The sequence below is a fragment of the Chanodichthys erythropterus genome, chromosome 23 (assembly GCF_024489055.1).
Source record: "Chanodichthys erythropterus isolate Z2021 chromosome 23, ASM2448905v1, whole genome shotgun sequence".
Taxonomy (NCBI): domain Eukaryota; kingdom Metazoa; phylum Chordata; class Actinopteri; order Cypriniformes; family Xenocyprididae; genus Chanodichthys; species Chanodichthys erythropterus.
Genome location: NC_090243.1, coordinates 24,267,191 through 24,293,497, shown reverse-complemented (window position 1 = coordinate 24,293,497; position 26,307 = coordinate 24,267,191). Strand labels below are relative to the sequence as shown.

At 35.0% G+C, this 26,307-nt stretch overlaps 1 protein-coding gene across 1 annotated transcript in view; it reads left to right on the top strand.

Moving 5' to 3' along the window:
• Positions 1-26,307, top strand: part of reck (reversion-inducing-cysteine-rich protein with kazal motifs) — a 55,172-nt gene that overhangs the window by 17,888 nt on the left and 10,977 nt on the right. Inside the window, exons 2-14 of the mRNA XM_067377326.1 lie at positions 1,353-1,414; positions 5,344-5,418; positions 7,022-7,058; positions 7,373-7,458; positions 7,544-7,591; positions 8,734-8,767; positions 9,043-9,240; positions 9,356-9,620; positions 9,698-9,871; positions 15,373-15,585; positions 22,698-22,834; positions 22,909-23,049; positions 25,205-25,393. Coding sequence (XP_067233427.1) covers positions 1,353-1,414; positions 5,344-5,418; positions 7,022-7,058; positions 7,373-7,458; positions 7,544-7,591; positions 8,734-8,767; positions 9,043-9,240; positions 9,356-9,620; positions 9,698-9,871; positions 15,373-15,585; positions 22,698-22,834; positions 22,909-23,049; positions 25,205-25,393 — 1,659 coding nt within the window. The remainder of the gene's footprint in view (positions 1-1,352; positions 1,415-5,343; positions 5,419-7,021; positions 7,059-7,372; positions 7,459-7,543; positions 7,592-8,733; positions 8,768-9,042; positions 9,241-9,355; positions 9,621-9,697; positions 9,872-15,372; positions 15,586-22,697; positions 22,835-22,908; positions 23,050-25,204; positions 25,394-26,307) is intronic.

Below are 26,307 nucleotides of genomic sequence, written 5' to 3'. Positions count from 1 at the left end.
CAATCCCTGGGTTAAAACATCCCAATCCCTGGGTTAAAACATCCCAATCCCTGGGTTAAAACATCCCAGTCGCTGGGTCAAAACAACCCAATCGATGGGTTAAAACATCCCAATCGACGGGTTAAAACATCCCAATCCCTGGGTTAAAACATCCCAATCGATGGGTTAAAACATCCCAATCCCTGGGTTAAAACATCCCAATCGCTGGGTTAAAACATCCCAATCCCTGGGTTAAAACATCCCAATCCCTGGGTTAAAACATCCCAGTCGCTGGGTCAAAACAACCCAATCGATGGGTTAAAACATCCCAATCGATGGGTTAAAACATCCCAATCCCTGGGTTAAAACATCCCAATCGATGGGTTAAAACATCCCAATCCCTGGGTTAAAACATCCCAATCGCTGGGTTAAAACATCCCAATCCCTGGGTTAAAACATCCCAGTCGCTGGGTCAAAACAACCCAATTGATGGGTTAAAACATCCCAATCGATGGGTTAAAACATCCCAATCCCTGGGTTAACACATCCCAATAGCTGGGTTAAAACATCCCAATTGATGGGTTAAAACATCCCAATCTCTGGGTTAAAACATCCCAATCCCTGGGTTAAAACATCCCAATCGCTGGGTTAAAACATCCCAATCGCTGAGTTAAAACATCCCAATCGCTGGGTTAAAACATCCCAATCGATGGGTTAAAACATCCCAATCGCTTAAAAAATTAGTTATTTTCCTCAAATGTTTTGAGTATTCTGACCTTATTGAGTTTTACAGTGTAGTAGGAAGTTTGTCACAGGGTTCGTCAAACGGATGTTTCTCCTGTAGTTTTGTGGCACCAGTATGAAGACCATTTCTATCTTTATTTGGAGTTTTCAGGAAATTCATACTCTGTCAGAAAAAATCAGCAGAAAAGCAAAAACGAAAAAGGTGCTTGTAATTATAAATAATATATCTTGGCAGAAAATTCAGTGCCATGTATGATTCAAAATACAGGTAAAACATCTGTGAAATGGATATAGAACTTTTCTTCATGTTAATATTGTGCCGTTTTTTCGTACTTTTCATTGATGTTGATTTAAATCTAAGCAGAGCTTCAGTAAGGCCACAGTGTCCATATATAGTGTGAGGAGAAGTGAAATCCCATAATGATTAACAGCTAACTGCCCATTTCAAGATACTTACACAGTAGACTGACTATTTATGGGTGAATACAAAGTGCCGACAAAAGGTATTCTCTGTCAGCAGCGCTTAAAGTGAAATATGTTGGGAGTACATTGGATCGAATGGACTAAACTTGTCCTCTCTCTCTCTCTCTCTCTCTCTCTCTCTCTCTCTCTCTCTCTCTCTCTCTCAGATCCCTCCTGCTGCCATCATGCTGCAGATCTCTTTCCTCAGTGTAAAGGAGCATGTGAACAGGTACGAAATATTCACACCAAAACACATGAAGACTTTAATGCCTCATTGGCCATATAGAGAAAGGCTTCTGCAAATGGAAGTGTGTAAAAATGTTTACACTTTATCTCAGACCTTTCAAGGACAAATCTGTGTTGAAACAAACTGTCAGTGTGCTCATATGAAATCACTGGTTACACTATAAAATGCTGGGTTAAAAACAACCCAAGTTGGGGTGAAAATGGACAAACCCTGTGGTTGGGTTAAATGTTTGTTGGGTAGTTTTATTTAACTCAACTATTGTTTAAAAATGACTATATTGCTTGCTTGAAATGAACCCAAAAATAGGTTGGTAATTAGAAATCAGATACATAATTATTAGAGGCAACAATAATAATCAAAAGGTGAACATTTATTAATAAGCAATTTAATAATGTTTATCGTTTAATTATTATTCATTAAACTTATTAATAAATGTTAATTTCCAACATATTTTGGTTTCATTTTAAGCAACAATTCAGTAATTTTTAAACAATAGTTGAGTTAAATAAAATTACCCAGCAGGTTGGGCAAACATTTAACCCAATCGCTGGGTTAAAACGACCCATTAGCTGGATTAAAACAACCCAATCGCTGGGTTAAAAATAACCCATTCGCTGGGTTAAAACAACCCATTTTCTGTGTTTGAACAACCCAATCGCTGGGTTAAAACAACCCATTAGCTGGATTAAAACAACCCATTAGCTGTGTTAAAATGACCCATTTTCTGTGTGTAAACAACCCAATCACTGGGTTAAAACAACCCATTAGCTGGATTAAAACGACCCATTTTCTGGGTTAAAACAACCCAATTGCTGGGTTAAAACGACCCACTAGCTGGATTACAACAACCCAATCGCTGGGTTAAAAATAACCCATTCGCTGGGTTAAAACGACCCATTTTCTGTGTTTGAACAACCCATTAGCTGGATTAAAACAACCCATTTTCTGGGTTAAAACAACCCAATTGCTGGGTTAAAATGACCCATTAGCTGGACTAAAACAACCAAATCGCTGGGTTAAAAATAACCCATTCGCTGGGTTAAAACGACCCATTTTCTGTGTTTGAACAACCCAACCGCTGGGTTAAAAATAACTCATTCGCTGGGTTAATATGACCCATTTTCTGTGTGTAAACAACCCAACCGCTAGGTTAAAACAACCCATTAGCTGGATTAAAACAACCCAATCTCTGGGTTAAAACAACCCAATTGCTGGGTTAAAATGACCCATTAGCTGGACTAAAACAACCAAATCGCTGGGTTAAAAATAACCCATTCGCTGGGTTAAAACGACCCATTTTCTGTGTTTGAACAACCCAACCGCTGGGTTAAAAATAACTCATTCGCTGGGTTAATATGACCCATTTTCTGTGTGTAAACAACCCAACCGCTAGGTTAAAACAACCCATTAGCTGGATTAAAACAACCCAATCTCTGGGTTAAAACATCCCAATCATTGCTGGGTTAAAACAACCCATTCGCAGGGTTAAAACAACCCAATCTCTGGGTTAGTCCATTTTCAACCCAATTTGGGTTGTTTTTAACCCAGCATATTTTAGAGTAGATGTTCTTCCTCTGAAGGTGATGGAAAAAAGAGCAAAAAATTCCAGACAACCAGGTTATTATGAAAATAAATAAATAAATAAAAGGCATCTCTTCTAGTGAGGAGTGTTTGTTTTTCGGCCTGTTTCTCGCTCTTCGTTCCAAACCGACTTTCACAGACTCTGGAGCTGCAAGGACATGAAACACACGTCTGAATGGAGCTTTTGATGAAGTTAAGACGGGTCGGTCAGTAGCTCGAGCGTTAACCCTCTCTAACCCAGTGCCTCAGAGAAACACTGTCCTGTTCAAGGCCTGCCAGTGACCACAGACGACACCACATGATCAAAACATACAGATAACGGCATTAAAGACGGCAGGAGTGTCAAAGAACCAGCCAAAGGAAGCTAAAAGCCCATCAGATGGGAGACGGGGCTATAAAAAAGGAGATTAGGAGGAGAGAATAATGACACCTTGTTAGAGGCAGAGTGAGGAGGGAACGCGCGGATGGTAATCGCCAGGCCGTTTCATCCTAATGGACGGCCGATGCTTTGAAGAGACGAGGCCTTCAACCCTTTGAGAAGAGGCTGCTCTCCTTTAGAAGTCCTGCTGGCACCCGCCATTGATTTACCCTCAAAACAAAACATGAGGAGAGTGAAAAAGAGAAACTTTTCCAAACGGATTGGACGGTTGGTTTATCTGCAGAGGCCGCTCTTTGTGTCGTGGGCGGAGTCGCAGCTCTTGTGGGCGGAGTCAGAGCTCTCCTTTGATGCAGCGGCAGCAGCTGTTCTTGCTTCTGAGCGCACAGTTATTATAATGTTCAAACATTCAATGCAAACTTTACATTAAATCTTACAGAAATACATGCAAATAGACGTAGACATATGACGATTATAAATAAAGTATTTAATATTCTTGTGAGCATGCATTTACCACAGTTCATATCCTGTAGGATCATATACAGTAGTGGTCAAAAATGATGATGAATATCTTCAAATATTATTCAGAATGTGAGATTTTGTTGTCATATTGTGTAGCTGTGCTTTATTAGTGTATGTAATATGTTTTATTAATGTAATAATAACACAGTGAAACATGACAAATTGTGCAACATAATATTTGGCCAGACTGTCATACAAAGAAATTATGAAAACATGCAAAAAAACAAGAGAACCAACAAAATATTAATAACTGATTATGTTGTAAAGTAAAATAAAATCTGTAGCTGTAGATTTTTGCCAAATAATTTTGTAAGATAACTAACTTAAGCAAGTTTAGTGTTTTGTTCTTCGCTTATGTTTAAAATGTTTTAAAAAATCAAATATTTTCCGCATATTTTGATGATTTAATCAAACGTATAGTGTCATTAAAAACTAATATTTCCTCCGGACGTCACTTTTGCACACTTCTGAAAGTGGAGTATTATCAAAATCCTTCAAAAAAATTATTTGTTATAAATAGTGTATATTGCTGTCGAACTGTTAATTTGATTATAAATTACTTTATTTAATAAAATCAAATTAATTACATTATATGATGATTAATTAATTTATTTATTATTAATTGGAATTATGCATGTTTATTTAATAATATTATTTATGTAATCAAATGAATATGCATGAATATGCAATTGAATATTTGCTTTTGAAAAAAAGCCAAATAATGAAGATAAACAAGACATTTTTGTGGCAGATTATTAAAATATTGAATAGATATTACAAAAAAAAAGTCAAAAAAATTATTTTTTATGGATTTTTTTTTAATAATGCTAAATTAATGTGTAAAATGGGCAGCCCTATTTTTAATCAATGCTTAAAAGAGACCTATAATGCCCCTTTTCACAAGATGTAATATCAGTCTCTGGTGTCTCCAGAATGTGTCTGTGAAAAAACGCAGTTTTTTGTGTGTGTCCCTTTAAATGCACATGAGCTGCTGCTCCCGCCCCCTTTCCAGAAGAGGGCGGAGCTTTAACAGCTCAGCAACAACAAAGCTGGAGAATCTCACGCAGCCAAAATGAGGATTCTTTCCTCATTTTCTCTCCCTGTTTGACACTAATTCTCCTTCATCACAGAGGGAATCTTTCAGCAAACACTGATGCGCCTCGTTCAGACGCTGGTCGTTGTTGCACAAGCATAATTAACTGGAACTGATCTCAGACAGATCATCTCAACAGATCATTCTGGATCGGGCTGCCAGATTCTGACCCGTCACGTCATTTGGAGACGTTCATACACTCGTATCCAGAGATTGAGAAATGCAAACAGAGCGAGGCTTTCAGTTCTTTCAGATCTGCTGTTTTCCAGTGGTCACATGATGTTGTAGAGTTAAAAACATTCAAATATTTACATGTGCATGTTTTTTGTCTCTCCGCAGCTCTCGACCATCAGAAGCGAATCCCGTCTGAAGCACCTTCTCCAGCGTCTGCCCAGTTACTGCCCGGAGTCTTTGGTAAGGCATTTCCTCCACTCTCCAAATCTCTGTTTACATTAAAGCTGTCGCCCCGCCAGCACAGGAAGTCTTAAACAGAGAGCGCGCTGCTGCTTCCTGTTTGGTGCTGTGGTTTCACCTGGCAGTCAGAGGAAGCAGGGATGAAGGCGGGATGGACGTCCTCCACCCTCTTTCCCTTACTTACAAAGCTGGAATGCCATCACCGGCAATATGCAATTACATCCAGCCTCTAATTAGCCACAGTGGAAGCCTTCAGGCCTATTTTATTTGGACGCTAATTCGCCCAAATGGATGCAAATGGATTTTGGAAGCATAGAAAATCTCTTGCAGCCTTTTAAATGTGTTCGAAAGCTTTTCAAACTCGAGTTTTTTTGACTCGGATGCATCACAAACCGCAGTGTTTTTATGCTCCTTGCAATTTTTTTGAAGGGTTTGTTTTTGCGTACGCCAGAGAACATTAATGCGGAATGTGAGCCTCAGATAATATCCTGTTTGTTGGGTTGATTATCTTGTCAAAGCCCAGGCTCTGCTCGAATGTTCCCTCAGATATTCCCTGCCCAGCGCTCTGATCCGACACCATCCCACCACAAGGGTTTTATGCTCTCAATAATGCATTTTGTGGCTCTTATGAGCATCTACTTTTAATTAAAGCTGAGTCATTTTAGGAGGTTCCTTGGAGCCCCATCGAGTAAAAAATCACCATTGCACATAATAAGAGCTTTAATAATACTGAGATCCAAATATTTTCTTTTCAAAGCGTTGTTTGTACACTGTTTGGGGTCAGATTTTATTACACTTAGTTAACCAAGGACACATTAAATTGATCTAAAGTGACAGTAAAGACATTTATAATGACATTAATAATAATAAATGCTGTTCTTTTGAAAGAATCACCGTTTTTTTTTAACTGTTTTCAACATTGAAAATGATCATGCATGTTTCTTGAGCAGCAAATCATCATATTAGAATGATTTCTGAATGATCATGTGACACTGAAGACTGGAGTAATGATGCTGAAAATTCAGCTTTGATCACTGGATATAAATTACACTTTACTATATATTCACATAGAAAACAGCTGATTTACATCGGAATAATATTTCACATTTTTTACTGTATTTTTGATCAAACGAATAGTGAGCAGAAAAGACTTCTTTCAAAAACATTGAAAAAATCGTATTGGCCTTAAACGTTTGAACAGCAGTGTACGTTTGTTTAGTGTTTTTCTTATTTAATAAATTTTCGCTAAATTTTCACAACAATTTGAGTAAAAAGTTTAACTAAACAAGAGTTTAAATGCTCAATGAATCTGTTTTTTATTGATTTAATGTTTAAATATTCAAACTTTATTGTAATTAATCAAGCGATATTGACATGTTGAGCCTCAGATTTTGAATCCGTTCTCAGACTTTCGGAGCCGAAAATGAACATTATCATCAACTCCCTCGTGATTTTTGACACAAGTTTTCGGTGAATCATGATCTGCTATTGTGTTCCATGGGAAAAGAAAGTCTTTGGAAGGACATGAGAGTGAGTCGACGATGACAGAATTTGAGGGTGTTTTCAGTTCAGTAATGCTGAACATCTCCTTGTTGTTTTGCAGACTGAACTCTGGATCTGCATCAACAGCACATTACCAGGTATGTGAAGGCGTGAGCCCAGATGTCTGCAAAACCCACCTGTCTTCTCAACCTGTACCAGTCTTAAAAGAACAAGAGAGGATTTAGAGTCTCTGAAGACCTAATGCCTCCCAGATGCAAAAATATCATACTTCACATCAATCAAACTACACCTTGCAATGTCCATTAAAATCGGCTCCAGAGCTTTGAAGCTGAGAACATGAAAAGCATGTCAAGATGAAATGAATGCCTTGTTGTTTCGACAGTCTGTAAAGTAATTGTATTTCGTTCAATCTATAGTAAAGGTCACTGAACATTGGTCTGAACATTTTCAGGGGCGTCAAAGAAGTCGGATGGCTGGGTCGGGCTGGGCTGTTGTGAGCTGGCCATCTCCGGCGAGTGTCGCAAGGACTGCAAACAGGTCCGATAAACGCTCTCGGCTTGGAATATATACGCTCAGATGTAGAGAATACAGTGCTTCTTTAATACTTTTCTCTTCTGTTCAGGCATCGTCGAAAAATGACATCACAAAAGTATGCAAGAAAGACACAGAGGTGAGAGTCAGTGCTTCATGGAGTTCACAAATGTTGGTGTTTTTTGTATAACGCGTGTATTAAAAACCAGTTTCCACCTAAAAGATAGCTAATTATATTAAGTTTGAAATATATATATTGTGAAATCAAGTTACAATCATGAGGAATTAAGTTTTATTTTTGTACTTCCATGTAGAATCAGGCTTAAATACAGAATGAAAATGTGTCCGTACCCATAATACATTTTAACTAAGTTAATAATGTTAAAGGTGCTATATTTATAATTGAGAAACCCTTGTTATTAGTGACACTGGTGGCCGTTAAGTGAACTGCAGCAGGGTCGGTTTGGTGTGTCCGTTCCCTAAGTAACGGCACAAATCTAGTTTAAAGTACAGTCAGCTACACATATCCTCACAGATGCAGTGAATGTTTCTCTCATCAACTGTTCCATCCATGTTCAGATGAAGGGAGTCTTTATCTCTGAATCCATCAAAGAGTCTCTCGCTGCGCAATATGACTCTAAGTTTGTTTGTCTAGCTGCTTTGCTGTCTGACATGTGACTCAGGCTTTATTTGTGTTTATTCAGTTAAAGCCTGTTTTCTACAGATGCCGCAAACCTCTTTATACCACCGTGATGGAAGTATCTGATGCATTCAGTGGCTAATGTTTTTGTTGGAGAAGCAGTCTTAAAGGGACAGTGCATTGAAAAAATAAAATTTTCATAAAAAGTAGTCAACATTACTCCATTGTTCAAACAACAGCTTTGCGTGAAAAATAAATAAAATAAAATAAAATAAAAATAAAATGGATAAAAAAATATAAAAAATGAAATAAAATACAAAATAAAATAATCAAATTAAATATAAAATAATAAAATAAAAATAAAATATAAAAAAGAATAAAAAAAATAAAATAAAATAAATGAAATAAAATATTAAATAAAATAATCAAATTAAATATAAAATAATAAAACAGATTATAAAATAAAATAAAACAAAATATAAAAAAGAATAAACCTAAAATAAAATATTAACTAACAATATTTAAGTCTTTAAAAAATGTTTTGTGTCTTTTGAAATCAACAAGCAAAAAAATGTTTGTTTTTATAAAGAAAAAAAAATACTACATTGCAATATTCTAATGAATTTTTTGTTCTCTTGCAGAAGCCACTCTACAGCTGTATCACCAAAAATGAAAGTAAGCAAAACTGCATAAGAAGGTCATCAGTTGATGCATTTCCTGTCTGATGATGTCAGTTCTCCAGTATTAACAGGAAATGAGATTGAGTTAAGTGCCTGGGAGGCAAGGTCATGACCTTTATGACCTTTACCCTGCTGAAGCTCACAGCATAATGAAGTGCTTATTTGTATTCATACCGCCCTGCACATGTGTGGATATCTTTAAACATGTGATCATGATCATTTCAGTCATTGGTTTATGGGTGGTTGTTCAGAGGTGTGTTTGTCCTGCAGTGGGCTCAGTATGCTGCAGTTACGCAGGGAGACACACGAACTGCCGTGAATACTGCCAGGCCATCTTCCGCACAGACTCGTCGCCCACGGTCTCGCAGATCAACGCTGTCAAAGAGTACTGCCAGAGCATCAGTCCGCAGCTCATCGGCTGTGTGGCCAACTACACCAAATCCTACCCAATCAGAAGCCCTATCGACAGTAAGCACAACAACTGTTCGCCAATCGTGCATGGCTGCATCCCAATTCCCAATGAAGTGCGCTAGTATGCAAGATAAGAATGAACCTTTGCTGAGTATCTCGTGTCTTTCCTCAGGTTTGTACTGCTGTGACCGGGCGGTGGAGGCTCACTGTCAGACGGCCTGTAAGCGTATCCTGCGCACCATGACCACCGAGCAGGAGATCATGGAGGGTCTGATCACAGAATGTGGCAGTCAGCCGCTCCCGCAGGACCCGCTGTGGCAGTGCTTCTTGGGTAGCGCGCACCCTCCCACCCAAACTGATCCCGAATCCCCACCTATCGCCAAGATGGACTGTGCTAAACTGCATTGCTGCTCGAAAGCCAACACATCCCACTGCAGGTCAGCAGCCGAGCCCTTCTGAAGGGGAACAGCGTTGCGCTGAGACTAATGTGTTTCATGTCTTCACTGTTTGTTAGGAATATGTGTCTGGAGATCAGCACCAACTGGGGCACTCAGACATGGCAGGAGTTTGACCAGCATTGTGAATATAACCCTGTTGAGATGGACCTCATCACCTGCCTGGCTGACGTGAGGGAGCCGTGCCAGTTAGGCTGCAAAGATCTGACCTACTGCACCAACTTCAACAACAGGTTGGAAACACTTTCTGGCTATAAATCTGCAAATGCAACAGTTAGTTTCAGTCCTGAAATCTGAATCTTTTCACTTGTTCTGTAACTCCGCTTTTCCGTGTTTGTTCCAGACAGACTGTGGTGACAGGTGAGTAAATAATTCGTTCAGCTGATTTGTTCGAAAATACTGACACATTCAGGAACAAAACAAGTGACTTACATTTTATTTCAGCTTTGTTTCAATTAATGAAAACTTTTCAGTAGTCTCTGTTTTAGTTAGCAATAACAACACTGGAATGAGTCATTGAATCATTTACTCAACCGATTTGTACAAAAATGCTGATTCATCCAGAAACAAAACAAGTGACTATTTTTATGAGTGAGTCATTGAATCATTTACTTGACCAATTTGTTCAAAAACATTGATTCATTCAGGAACAAAACAAGTCTTACATTTAATTTCAGCTTTGTTTCAATTAATGAAACTATTTTTAGTAGTCTCTGACAGAAACAAAACAAGCGGCTGTCTTTAAGAGTGAGTTAGTGTTATTTTAGTGTTGCTGTAGTATTTATTTATATTTTGAATAAGAATTTATTTGTATTTTTTCAGTTTTCAATTTAAAAGTTTTAGTCATTTTATATATATATATATATATATATATATATATATATATATATATATATATATATATATATATATATATATATATATATATATATATATATAATATATAAAATATTTAGCTTTAATTTATTTTTATTTCAGCTTTAGTAATTTTAGAACTTCAACTTCAACTTATATTTGTCAGCATTTCTTTTTTTTTGTTTTGTTTATTTTTTAGTGTTTTTCATCTAACATTTTATTTCAGCTTTGTTTTAATTAAAAACTTTTCAGTAGTGTCTGTTTTAGTTTGCAATAACAACACTGGAATGAGTCATTGAATCATTTACTCAACCGATTTGTCCAAAAATGCTGATTCATCCAGGAACAAAACAAGTGACTATTTTTATGAGTGAGTCATTGAATCATTTACTTGACCAATTTGTTCAAAAACATTGATTCATTCAGGAACAAAACAAGTGACTGTTTTTAAGAGTGAGTTAGTGTTAGTTTAGTGTTGCTGTGGGATTTATTTATATTTTGAATAAGCTTTTATTTTTATATTTTCAGTTTTAATTTTTAAAGTTTCAGTCATTTTTTTTATAATTGGTTTTAATTTATTTTTATTTCCATTTTAGTAATTTTAGAACTTCAACTTCAACTTATTATATTTGTTAGTTGCCAAGGCAGCATTTCTAATTTTTTATTGTTGTTCATCTGACATTATATTTCAGCCTTATTTCAATTAATGAAAACTATTTTTCAAACTATTGCTGAACAAAACAAGGGACATTGAATTGAGTGAGTCATTGAATCATTTACTTGACAGATTTGTTCAAAAACATTAATTCATTCAGGAACAAAACAAGTGAATATCTTTAAGAGTTAGTGTTATTTTAGTATTGCTTATATATTATTGTAGTATTTATTTATATTTTGAATAAGCTTGTATTTTTATATTTTAATTTTAAAGTTTGTCATTTTTTATATTTAGCTTATTTAGAACGTCAACTTATATTTGTCAGTTGCCAAGGGAGCATTTCTATTTTTTTAATTGTTTTTCATCTAACGTTTTATTCCAGCTTTATTTTAATTAATGAAAACTGTTTTCAGTAGTGTCTGTTTTAGTTTGCAATAACAACACTGGAATGAGTCATTGAATCATTTACTCAACCGATTTGTCCAAAAATGCTGATTCATCCAGAAACAAAACAAGTGACTATTTTTATGAGTGAGTCATTGAATCATTTACTTGACAGATTTGTTCAAGAGCATTGATTCATTCAGGAACAAAACACCACAATGCTATGTTTGAGATGTTTTTGTTTTGTTGGCTGTTTTCATTGCGGAGCAAAAAAAGTCTAAATTGTATGTTACTCAACATTAACATTATTATATGACTATTATATAAAATAAATAGGCATATAATTAATGAACATATGTTTAGGTATATCTTCTGATCCAGTAATATTGTTATAAGACAGGAGTTCAGTAGGTTCATAAGTTCGAATGCTATTATGTAACTGAACACAAGGTCTATGTTACATGAAAAAATGAATATCCAGCAGTCATATTGTTTCTCTCCGGCCGACCCATTTTCTCTGTGGGTTACAGATGCAGACAGCATGATTTATGATGGCACCAGTAACACAGCGTTGTTTTCAGGTCAAAAAGGCATGGGTCACTATGATAGGACTGCTGGTTTCCCACCGACGGCTACGCACTGCACTCGTCAATCCCATGAGCCCTCTCAAAAGTTTGAGCGAAGAGAGATTTAGGCCTTTAAAACAATGAGTGTGACTTACACAAAGAGCTTGTGAAAGAGTCATAACAAGTCTAGTCAGATGATGAAATGGCTTGTCACGACGACAAATAAATAAATAAATAAGATAGATAAATCCCTTAAAGTGAGTGTGAACCCCAGGGCGAGGAAGGAATCCAGTGCAATGTGAAATATTCTGGGTATTGTTTTCTTTGGCTGAGTCTGATGAATCGCAGCGCCAGAGATGATGGCACCCCTGCTTCGATGATGGGATCTGGAGTTCAGGAAAACAACCGCTGGCTTTGATTTCTTTGAAGGATTCCTGGGGATGATTGGGTGGCGGGCACTCCTGCGGATTTCAAAGAGCGCCAAAGGCAAATACGGAAGAAAGCGGAGGGGACAGACGCAGCCCTGAGTGTCAAGCACGCCTGCGGTGCTGTATACTTACCCTGATGCAGATCACAGCAGGTCTGCAGCCGCCCTGCAGTGTTTACCTCAACACAAATAAACCAGCCTGTGTGCTGAGACCCACCGGGGCAGAAGACATAACTTCATCCTGACCAGACGAGGTTATCAGCAGGGCTTGATTTTATTTCACTGACAGAATGATTCATGTACAGCATACAAAAAGCATGAGCTGATTTTATTCATTTTGTGAACCTTTATTTCAAGCCAGTAGAAAATATGTAATGCATAACATATCTTGCATGTTCATTTTTTTCATTTAAGTCACACACACACACACATATGATTACATATATATATATATATATGAATCATTGTCAATGTTTTCCTTTTGGTCAAGGTTTTCTCTTATTTTCTGTTATAAATCCACCACCACACCCAAAAGAAAAAGCTGTAAACAAACCTTCAATTGACCAGGAATCAGCTTCTAACCACATCCAGCAGCCTCAGCCCTGAAAGAACCGTTGGTCTTTACCCGACAATTACCCCACCCATCCTACGCTGGAGCTCTATAAAAAGAGCCGGATCATTAGAAGGAATAAAAAGTGGGGGGAAAGGTTCCCTCTGCATCAGCTTTCCTGAGGAAGTCCCTCTTCCCAAAGCTTTGGAGTGTGTTTATTCAGTGACAAATGGTAGTGAACAGTTAGACGGCAATTCCACAAAACAACTAAATTCTGCTTTAAATTAGAAACAGAACTGATTTCATGATAGTTTTTCTAATGTCTTCAAAACACTCTAAAATATGCTGGGTTAAAAACAACCCAAGTTGGGATTTGGAAACAACACATTGTGGGGATTGGGTTGTTTTGACACAGTGATTGGGTTGTTTTGACCAAGCAAATGGGTTGTTTTGACCCAGCGATTGGGTTGTTTTAACCCAGCGAATGGTTTAACACAGGGATTGGGTTATTTTAACCCAGCGATTGGGTTGTTTTAACCCAGCGAATAGTTTAACACAGGGATTGGGTTGCTTTAACCCAGCGATTGGGTTGTTTTGACACAGCGCTTAGGTTGTTTTGACACAGCGATTGGGTTGTTTTAACCCAGTGAATGGTTTAACACAGGGATTGGGTTGGTTTAACCCAGCGATTGGGTTGTTTTGACACAGCGCTTAGGTTGTTTTGACACAACGATTGGGTTGTTTTAACCCAGCGAACGGTTTGTTTTAACCGAGGGATTGGGTTGTTTTAACCCAGCAATTGAGTTGTTTTGACACAGCGAATGGTTTGTTTTAACCCAGAGATTGGGTTGTTTTAACCCAGCGAATGGTTTGTTTTAACCCAGAGATTGGGTTGTTTTGACACAGCGATTGGGTTGTTTTAACCCAGCGAATGGTTTGTTTTAACACAGGGATTGGGTTGTTTTGACACAGCGATTGGGTTGTTTTAACCCAGCGAATGGTTTGTTTTAACACAGGGATTGGGTTGTTTTGACACAGCGATTGGGTTGTTTTAACCCAGCGAATGGTTTGTTTTAACCCAGAGATTGGGTTGTTTTGACACAGCGATTGGGTTGTTTTAACCCAGCGAATGGTTTGTTTTAACCCAGAGATTGGGTTGTTTTGACACAGCGATTGGGTTGTTTAAACCCAGCGAATGGTTTGTTTTAACCCAGAGATTGGGTTGTTTTGACACAGCGATTAGGTTGTTTTGACACAGCGATTGGGTTGTTTTAACCCAGCGATTGGGTTGTTTTAACCCAGAGATTGGGTTGTTTTAACCCAGCGAATGGTTTGTTTTAACCCAGCGAATGGTTTGTTTTAACCCAGAGATTGGGTTGTTTTGACACAGCAATTGGGTTGTTTTAACCCAGCGAATGGTTTGTTTTAACCCAGAGATTGGGTTGTTTTGACACAGCGATTGGGTTGTTTTAACTCAGCGAATGGTTTAACACAGGGATTGGGTTGCTTTAACCCAGCGATTGGGTTGTTTTAACCCAGGGATTGGGTTGTTTTGACCCAGTGAATGGTTTGTTTTAACCCAGAGATTGGGTTGTTTTGACACAGCGATTAGGTTGTTTTAACCCAGCGATTGGGTTGTTTTGACACAGCAATTGGGTTGTTTTAACCCAGAGATTGGGTTGTTTTGACACAGCGATTAGGTTGTTTTAACCCAGCGATTGGGTTGTTTCGACACAGCAATTGGGTTGTTTTAACCCAGCAAATGGTTTGTTTTAACCCAGAGATTGGGTTGTTTTGACACAGCGATTAGGTTGTTTTGACACAGCGAATGGTTTGTTTTAACCCAGCGAATGGTTTGTTTTAACCGAGGGATTGGGTTGTTTTAACCCAGCGAATGGTTTGTTTTAACCCAGAGATTGGGTTGTTTTGACACAGCGATTGGGTTGTTTCGACACAGCAATTGGGATGTTTTAACCCAGCAAATGGTTTGTTTTAAGACAGGGATTGGGTTGTTTTGACACAGCGATTGGGTTGTTTTAACCCAGAGATTGGGTTGTTTTGACACAGCGAATGATTTGTTTTAATGGATTTAACCATAGACATTTATTATTCTTTATTCATTATTCATTATTAATAAATGTTCGCCTTTTGATAATTATTGTTGCGTCTAGTAATTATGTGTGTCATTTGTATTGCTCTGTAAATCGATCTAATCAATGTCTGATACTGTGAGAGAGTTTATGGAAGGCTGTAAGCGCTCTCATCTCACATCTCTCTGGGTTTGTTGTTCTCAGGCCGACTGAGCTGTTTCGGAGCTGTAACGTTCAGTCAGACCAGGGCGCCATGAATGACTTCAAACTCTGGTCCAACGGAACCATCAAGATGCCCTTCATGAACATCCCAGTGCTGGACATCAGGAAATGCCGGCCGGATATGTGGAAGGCTGTAGCCTGTGCCCTGCAGATCAAACCGTGCTACAGCAAGTCCAGAGGGAGCGTCATCTGCAGGTGTGTGTTCATCTCCACACATCACACACTCTTAAACACATCCATGGGTCCGTGAAGAACCTTTAACGCATTTCCATCACACAAAAGCTTCTGTACATCATTAAAATGTCCTTAAAACTACTAAATAAATGCTTCTTTTAGGAACTGCTCACTGAAAAGTTCTTTGGGGAACCAAAAATGGTTCTTCTAAGAAAAAATGTCCTTTTCAACCCTTTATTTTTATTGCACCATGAAATCAGAGTAAAATCATCTAAAAGTCTGATCTAAAAGATTTATTTTTTACATATTACTATAATATTATGTAAAATACATTGCTGCTATATATACTTTAATAATTAAGCATAATTTATTTATTTATCATTAAAGTGAGTTTTTTTTGCATTTTGACATTTTGGGGGGAAAATGTGCTAAATTGTCATGAAAATAATTCCACAATTCAACAAATCCTGCTGATCCTTAAAAAGGCCTATATTTTCTTAAAAAAAACGCAGTTTTTAACTCTTTCCCCACCATTGATGGAATTTTATGCCAATGTTTTCACTGTTATACTGTAGGGGGCGCTGTTACATATCTGGCAACTTTTTGAAAAACACTGGCGGGGAAAGAGTTAATGTTTTTGTTCTGCTGTTTTGTTCTGTTATTGGCAGGTTTTGTGAAATCTTTTTTTATGCACTAAACCAAAAAAACTTTTTGTTGCCATATAAAAGTCACGTAATCCACGCTTTTGTCCACAAACAGCCTGTTGACGCCAGTTTTCTGTGGTGCGATTCGTGTGTGTTCAGATTTCTTTAATGCAGTGAATGTGAAACATATCCAGGTAATTGCAGGTTGTCTTATGATGGGTTGTGAGATCTAAACCAGCATGTTGCTTTAGCACAAATCTTTTGTGGCCAATAACATGAAATAGAAGTGCCTGTAGGGTTGAATTGAACGTTAAACGTATTATGGGCACTATAAATCTTTGACTCAGAGTGCAATTCTTCTCAAACACTGGAAACACTCTAGTTGAGCCAAAACTGTGTTATTCTTATCAGAAAGAGTCAGTAGTGTTCATGAGGTGCTGTTTGCTTTGCACGGCGCTGCTCTGAATAGAGCCAGACGTGCGCTCTTGTCCGCTGGAGATCAGGCGTCCTCACGCACCTCTGCAGGAGAATCAGTGATGCTCACAATAAAGAGCTGTGACTGTGAGTAATGGCAGGGCGCGACCCACGATGCATCAGTCAAGCCTGAAACTGTCACACGTGATCCGACACCTCCAGGTCCTGTTCCAGCAGGCTTCCATGCTTGCATTGTGGGGAAAATAACATGCAGGTCAAAATTAGGGCTGCCATTTTCCGAATAGTGTTCTGGTAACTGTTCCCACAGGTTCTGCCGATGTGGATGTAAACACTGTATTAAAATACTCCAACAATGTTACCTGCACTATAGTGTAGTCTAATGGACCATATGCACAGAACGTTATTATAATAATATAATCCAGCTGGAAAACGTCCGGCGAAATGTCACTTGTTGGTGTGTCGGTATCTTCACTGTCCTGATGTCACTTTAACAGCATCAATAGTGCAATACTTAGTTTATAATCAGAATATAGTCACTTAAATAGTCAGGCCTAGTGTTTCAAACGTAAGACGACATAAAAAAGAGGTCAATTCTACCATCAACACACTGTAAATTAAAGATTTATTGTGCACTTTAGTTAGATTCATTGAATAAAATGTGCCAAAATCGTTGATGATTGAATCATCAATCGTTTTCGGTGTAATACACAAGAAAAGTTTTTCATGAGATGTTGTGAGTAGACTTGTGCCGATATTCGGTAATGCGATAAATCGCAATAATGAATATGCACGATATTGTAATCGTCGGCACTTCAGAATACCGTAAATAATAATTTATTACCAATTATTAATTTTTTATAAGGCAATTAAGAATACTTTACCCATCAATCGTATAAAATGCACAACACCGCTGTATTCTGCGTCAAAAGGACACGCGCTCAGATGTAAACAATCCCAACGTGCACGAGAAGCACATGGCGGAACCAGTGAAGGAGACGAGCTGAATGAAAGTGCGCGTTCACTCTCTGACAGCAGAGGGCGCTGATGGAACATCAGAAATACAGCGGTTACCCCGGAAACCCTGCAAACAAAGCAGCTGCCCTAGTGAAGTTTTTAAAATGCTTCAAACAGCCATTCATTTTTTGTAATCTCAGTGTTGTTCATCACAGCACCAAATACTGAATACTTAAAAAAGACTTAAAAGGATATTTATTTTCAAACCTAAACATGTTTTTATTTTAATCTGGACTACAACATGCCCTAATGATTAGAAATGTTCTGATTATTTGTTATTGTTCAGTAAAACTTACAGCTTCATTAGTTAACATGTTAATTCATTATCACTAAACTGACAATACAAATACTTATAAAGTATTAATTATTATTAATTAATGTTAATTTCTTAGTTACTGTTTAATAACATTACTAAAATCTAAATAACTTATTTAATGGACCTGAAATAAAACTAACAATGATCAGTTGTGTTTCTAAACTAACATTAACAAAAAAAAAAACTTTCTGTAACAAATGTAGCTATTGCTCAATCTTAGTTAATGCATTAAATAGAGTAAAGTGTTATCTGTTGTTCTTTATAGCCTAATTCTTTTGCATTTTAATCTGTTTGAAAATTTCAGTGAGAGTTGTTTTTGTTTTATTACAAAAAGAGTTCTTAAACCTGTTAAACTATGACAAAAATTGTTTTGCAAAGTATTTTAATATCGTGATAATACCGTATACCGTGATACAAGCTTCAACATGAAAATTTGATACCGTCGCATGCCTAGTTGTGAGTACTTCATACTTCACTTTGACGAAATGTCTTTTTAAACCTAGTGATTTTAAAATGTTTAATATTTATTCAAAAGTGAAACTGAGTGAAAAACTATTACAGGAAATGGCTAATATGAGCCAGTAAATGCTCCTCTGCTGCCATCTGATGGTTATAATTATTTTTTTATTTTTTTCTATCAAATGTTGGATTTCATCTTGAAATATTCGGTTTTACAAATGTGGACAATCTCAGAAGGATGAACAAATAATGTTTTTGGTCATCACATTAAAAATAACATTTGAAGTGCTGGAATAATGTGTGTTTGTGTCTAATTACAGACACCGCGTTTCTTATTCAGACGTTCCCATTAGATTCGTCTTCATTGCAATCAATAAAACTGTTTATTGGTAAATTAGGCAAGTGTGATAACTGCATTAAAATATAAATACAACATTAAAAAGACAACCATTGATGGTTTTGTGTTGATGTACAGAATGACAGCTAACAGTTCACTGGAAATGCCCAAGCTTGCTTAAATAAAACCAGGAAGTAACCAGTGTGCATATAGTCTATTGAGCTCTAATGAGTCGGTTCTTTTTAGTGAATCAAAAATGAACAAATGACTCTAATGAGCCAGTTCTTTTTAGTGAATCAAACACATATCACACATCCGCTGTAGAAAGCTCTCGCACATGCATTCTTCCTCCAATAGTGAGGAAAAAAAATACAAAAAAATACAAAACTTATTCAATCATGCATATACAACACTAGTGACTCTACAGCCAGTGAATGAAACAGAAAGATTGACGATTGTTGTCCAATTCCCAAATAAATGACTCTAATGAACCAGTTCTTTTTAGTCAATCAAAACTTTACAGTGAAACCAGTGTAGTCTGATTCCTGAATAAATTATTCAAATGAGTCACTTCTTTTTACTGAATCAGAACTATATGACACAAAAACTATAGTCTGATTCCTGAACAAATGACTCTAATGAGCCGGTTCTTTTTAGTGAATCAAACACATATCACACATCCGCTGTAGAAAGCTCTCGCACATGCATTCATCCTCAAATAGTGAGGAAAAATCATACTGAAATACAAAACTTATTCAATCATGCATGTACTAGTGACCAGTGAATGAAACAGAAAGCGTGACAATTGTTGTCCAGTTCCTAAATAAATGATTCTAATGAACCAGTTCTTTTTAGTCAATCAGAACTTTACAGTGCAACCGGCGTAGTCTGATTTCTGAATAAATTATTCAAATGAGTCACTTCTTTTTACTGAATCAAAACTGAACAAATGACTCTAATGAGCCAGTTCTTTTTAGTGAATCAATTCTTTACAGTTCGACTAGCATAGTCTGATTCCTAAATAAATTATTCAAATGAGTCATTTCTTTTTACTGAATCAAACTGAAGAAATGACTCTAACAAACCAGTTCTTTTTAGTGAATCAAACACATATCACACATCCGCTGTAGAAAGCTCTCGCACATGCATTCTTCCTCCAATAGTGAGGGAAAAAAATAATACTAAAAAATATAAAACTTATTCAGTCATGCATATACAACACTAGTGAATCTACAGCCAGTGAATGAAACAGAAAGATTGACGATTGTTTTCCAATTCCTTAAATGATTCTACTGAACCAGTTCTTTTTTAGTCAATCAGAACTTTACAGTGCAACCAGTGTAGTCTGATTCCTGAATAAATGATTCAAATGAGTCACTTCTTTTTACTGAATCAAAAATGAACGAATTACTCTAATGAGCCGGTTCTTTTTAGTGAATCAAACACATATCACACATCCACTGTAGAAAGCTCTCGCACATGCATTCTTCCTCCAATAGCGAGGGAAAAAAATAATACTAAAAAATATAAAACTTATTCAATCATGCAAATACTAGTGATCAGTGAATGAAACAGAACGATTCACGTCTGTTGTCCAATTCCCAAATAAATGATTCTAATGAACCAGTTCTTTTTAGTCAATCAGAACTTTACAGTGCAACCGGCGTAGTCTGATTCCTGAATAAATGATTCAAACGAGTCACTTCTTTTTACTGAATCAAACTATATGACACAAAAACTATAGTCTGATTCCTGAATAAATGATTCAAACGAGTCACTTCTTTTTACTGAATCAAACTATATGACACAAAAACTATAGTCTGATTCCTGAATAAATGATTCAAACGAGTCACTTCTTTTTACTGAATCAAACTATATGACACAAAAACTATAGTCTGATTCCTGAATAAATGATTCAAACGAGTCACTTCTTTTTACTGAATCAAACTATATGACACAAAAACTATAGTCTGATTCCTGAATAAATGATTCAAACGAGTCACTTCTTTTTACTGAATCAAACTATATGACACAAAAACTATAGTCTGATTCCTGAATAAATGATTCAAACGAGTCACTTCTTTTTACTGAATCAAACTATATGACACAAAAACTATAGTCTGATTCCTGAATAAATGATTCAAACGAGTCACTTCTTTTTACTGAATCAAACTATATGACACAAAAACTATAGTCTGATTCCTGAATAAATGATTCAAACGTGTCACTTCTTTTTACTGAATCAAACTATATGACACAAAAACTATAGTCTGATTCCTGAATAAATGATTCAAACGAGTCACTTCTTTTTACTGAATCAAACTATATGACACAAAAACTATAGTCTGATTCCTGAATAAATGATTCAAACGAGTCACTTCTTTTTACTGAATCAAACTATATGACACAAAAACTATAGTCTGATTCCTGAATAAATGATTCAAACGAGTCACTTCTTTTTACTGAATCAAACTATATGACACAAAAACTATAGTCTGATTCCTGAATAAATGATTCAAACGAGTCACTTCTTTTTACTGAATCAAACTATATGACACAAAAACTATAGTCTGATTCCTGAATAAATGATTCAAACGAGTCACTTCTTTTTACTGAATCAAACTATATGACACAAAAACTATAGTCTGATTCCTGAATAAATGATTCAAACGAGTCACTTCTTTTTACTGAATCAAACTATATGACACAAAAACTATAGTCTGATTCCTGAATAAATGATTCAAACGAGTCACTTCTTTTTACTGAATCAAACTATATGACACAAAAACTATAGTCTGATTCCTGAATAAATGATTCAAACGAGTCACTTCTTTTTACTGAATCAAACTATATGACACAAAAACTATAGTCTGATTCCTGAATAAATGATTCAAACGAGTCACTTCTTTTTACTGAATCAAACTATATGACACAAAAACTATAGTCTGATTCCTGAATAAATGATTCAAACGAGTCACTTCTTTTTACTGAATCAAACTATATGACACAAAAACTATAGTCTGATTCCTGAATAAATGATTCAAACGAGTCACTTCTTTTTACTGAATCAAATCTATATGACACAAAAACTATAGTCTGATTCCTGAATAAATGATTCAAACGAGTCACTTCTTTTTAGTGAATCAAATCTATATGACACAAAAACTATAGTCTGATTCCTGAATAAATGATTCAAACGAGTCACTTCTTTTTAGTGAATCAAATCTATATGACACAAAAACTATAGTCTGATTCCTGAACAAATGACTCTAATGAACCGGTTCTTTTTAGTGAAACACATATTATGTGGTTCTACTATTTATAAATATAAATGAATTATATATACACACAAAATTGATTTCTGCTTTATTCCTGTCATTCAGATGCATCAGTAGTGTCTTACAATGTGCTGCTAAACAAAACAGTACAAATGTTTCTGTCAATGTGGGTGAAGCAGAAACAACAAATTCATGTCTGGAATGGGAAAAGACGCCGCAGGACATCGAGCCTCTCACGAGAGCGGCACATACGGACATGTGGCGGTTGAAAGCAGTCCTGAAGCACTGCGAGCGCGAGGCTCAGTATGGTGTGTACAGTCAACAGGAAGCGCGCTTTCATCTCCTCTGTCTGAGGGCAAAGGTCACGGCAGTTTCACGCTTGGCAGACGCTCAGAGAAGAGCTCTGGCCTCGTTCTGTGCCTCTGACACCGGGAGAAATACATGGATTTACGACTAAAGTGCACAAGATGATTCAGGTAATGAGTGTTCGTGATCAGGAGTGACGCGGCCGTGTGCTTTCATGATGAATTATGATCACAACGCAAATATATGAAGTAAAAGCTCAGGTGTATAGAGGTGTAAAGGGTCACACAGCTGATAACTCAATTACAATATTCCATAATAAACAAGAACGATCTGTATCTGTGCAGGTCGGACTGTGTGGATATCCTGAGCCAGTGCGGCGACCGGAAGCGCTTCCACGAAGGACAGACGCCGGAGCGCATCTGCGACCTGCTGTCGCCCACCGACGATCCGGAGCGCTGCATCCCGCTGCAGAGATACCTCAGTGAGTGAGCGCTGATCGCCGATCCTCGTGTCTGATTGTGTCCGTGTGATCTGATCTCTTTACTGCTTCTGCAGCTCCCAGTCCCTTTGACAACATCATTGAAGAAGTCATCCATCCCTGCAACCCCAACCCGTGTCCCAGCAATCACCTCTGCGAGGTCAACAGGAAAGGCTGCCATCCCGGACAAGACTGCCTGCCGTACTTCTGCGTTCCTGGTACTGTAAACACTTATGGACTGAGATGATGATTTATTGAGACAGGGGTCTTCATCCTAAAATTTTAATTAAATAAAAATAATTCTATTTTCATGTCTAAATACTATAAAAATTCATATTATAAACATTTTTCTTTCTGTTGTTACTTTATTGAAACGTTTTGCTCACTATAGTACTGTACTGTTAGATGCATTATTAAATCATTTATTTTAATATTTTTTTATTAGTTATTTGGTTATTTAAATCATCATTTATTTATTTCATTTTAGTCATTTATTGATTTAATCAAAAGGATTCATTTGGATGTAATTGATGTAATTTAATAACAATGTTTTATATTTTAACATTGATATTTAAATCAACATTTAATTTATTAATTTATTTTTATTTATTAATTTTAGCCATTTAGTATTAATTTTAGTCATTTATTTATTTATCAAAAAGATTAATTTATAGATATTTTTAAAGAACATTCAAATAAATGTTTTTTTCATTTAGTTAATTAACTAATTTATTTGAATAAAAATGTTATATATTTTAACGTTATTTAACTCAACATTTTATTTATTTATTTATTTATTTTTTATTTATTCACAGTTACTTATTTTTTTATTTTAGTATTTTTTTATTTATTTAGCAATTTAAATTAACATTTTTATTTATTGTCATTTATAGTCATATTTATATTTATAAATCATACATTTATTTATTTATATTTATTAATTTTATTCATATTATTCGAATAACAATGTTATATATTTTAACATTGATAGTTAAATCAACATTTAATTTATTTAATTTATTATTATTATTTATTAATTTTAGTCATTTATTATTAATTTTATTAATTTTAGTCATTTATTTATTTAATCAAAAAGATTAACATAGATTTTTTTAAAGAAAATTTAAATAAATATTTTTTTCATTTAGTTAATTAATTAATTTATTTGAATACAAATGTTATATATTTTAAGGTTATTGAACTCAACATTTTATTTATTTATTATTCATTCACAATTATTTATTTTAGTATTTTTTTATTTATTTAGTAATTTAAATTAACATGTTTATTTATTTTTTTATTTATTGCCATTTATAGTCATATTTATATTTAAAAATCATACATTTATTTATATTTATATCATTAATTTTATTCATATTATTCGAATAACAATGTTATATATTTTAACATTGATAGTTAAATCAACATTTAATTTATTTAATTTATTATTATTATTTATTAATTTTAGTCATTTATTATTAATTTTATTAATTTTAGTCATTTATTTATTTAATCAAAAAGATTAACATAGATTTTTTTTAAAGAAAATTTAAATAAATATTTTTTTCATTTAGTTAATTAATTAATTTATTTGAATACAAATGTTATATATTTTAACGTTATTGAACTCAACATTTTATTTATTTATTTATTATTCATTCACAATTATTTATTTTAGTATTTTTTTATTTATTTAGTAATTTAAATTAACATGTTTATTTATTTTTTAATTTATTGTCATTTATAGTCATATTTATATTTAAAAATCATACATTTATTTATATTTATGTCATTAATTTTATTCATACTATTCGAATAACAATGTTATATATTTTAACATTGTTATTTAAATCAACATCTTATTTGTTTAATTTATTTTTAATTTATTTTATTTAATTTAGTCATTTATTTTAATAAAAAACATTCATTTATATATTTTAAGTTTATTTAATTAATTTATGTATTTATTTTATTAATTTTATTTGAATAAAATTGTTATATGTTTTAACATTATTTAAATCAACATTTTACTTATTGAATTATTTTAAATGTATTTTATTCATTTTAATCATTTATTTATTTATTTAATCAAAAGCATTAATTTATAAATAATTTATATATTTTAACATTATTTAAATCATTATTTATATTATCATTTATTTTATTCACTGGAGTCATTTTTTATTAATTTTAGTCATTTATTTATTTAAATTGTTTTTAAATCAATATTTTTTATTTAATTAATTCATTCATTTTATTGGAATAGCAATGTTATCTATTTTAACATTGTTATTTAACTCATCATTTTATTTTAATTTTATTTGTTTTAGTCATTTATTTATTTAAGAGATGTGTTTTCTGTATGTTTCGAAGGCTGTAAACTCGGGGAAGCGTCGGAGTTCCTGGTGCCCATGGACGCCCGTATCCAAGTGCCCACGAGGAGCGGACAGGTGGGCTGCTACGAGGTGTGCACCTGCGGTCAGAGCGGCCGGCTGGAGAACTGCGCTGAGATGCCATGCTTCGACACCACCAAGACCTGCCTCATCGCCGGACAGCGCAAGAGTAAGAGGCTTTTCGAGCTTCCTGATGTAGTTTTGTTTTCTCCTACACAGGTTCACGTTCATCCAAGCTCAAAAACACTGTAATTCTCTCATAATATCCACTGCAGCATCAGCTCTTTTCTCTCAGTGTCTGAAACGCTTCCATCAAAGATTCCGTCTCTCTAAGCCCCGCCTCTCTGAGAGCTGCTCTGCTCTGATTGGTCAGAAACCAAACGCTCATTATCATATCTGAATCTCAGCTCTCAGTGATACGAACAGTAACGATGGTGTTGGTTTTACTGCATCAATCTCAAAATTGTATGTATTTTACATCATAATTTTACATTACAGACACCTACAATTCTTGTTTGTTTCTATTTAATAATTATTGCAAATTTAACACAAGCAATGAGACAGAAACCTTAAACTACGGAAAGATGGACGCTGCCATCTGCTGGTGTGACGATGCATGAGTTACAAATTCATCAAATCTGTTTTCTCAATATATATGTTTTACACACAGAAACTCTAACAGGAAACACACACACACACACACACACACACACACACACACACACACACACACACACACACACACACACACACACACAACATAAAATATAAAAGAAGCAAAGTTTCATAAATAATAATAATAACTGATAAGTGTACAGTTTAATAAGTCGAAATAAAAAACGTATTAGTCAATGAATTTTTAATGTTAAAATTAAAATATTATCAGTTAAACTGTAAATTAAATATTTCTCCAACTTGCCGCATGAAAAACACCAAAGTTTAATTTAATACATGTAAAAAAGAATAAAATTAAATCATAAAATAAAATATCTAAATTCATTAATCAATGTGTTATTAATAATAAAGTAAAGTAAAGTATTGGTTTAATTAATAGTAAAAAATTGTTTAATAAATAATAAACAT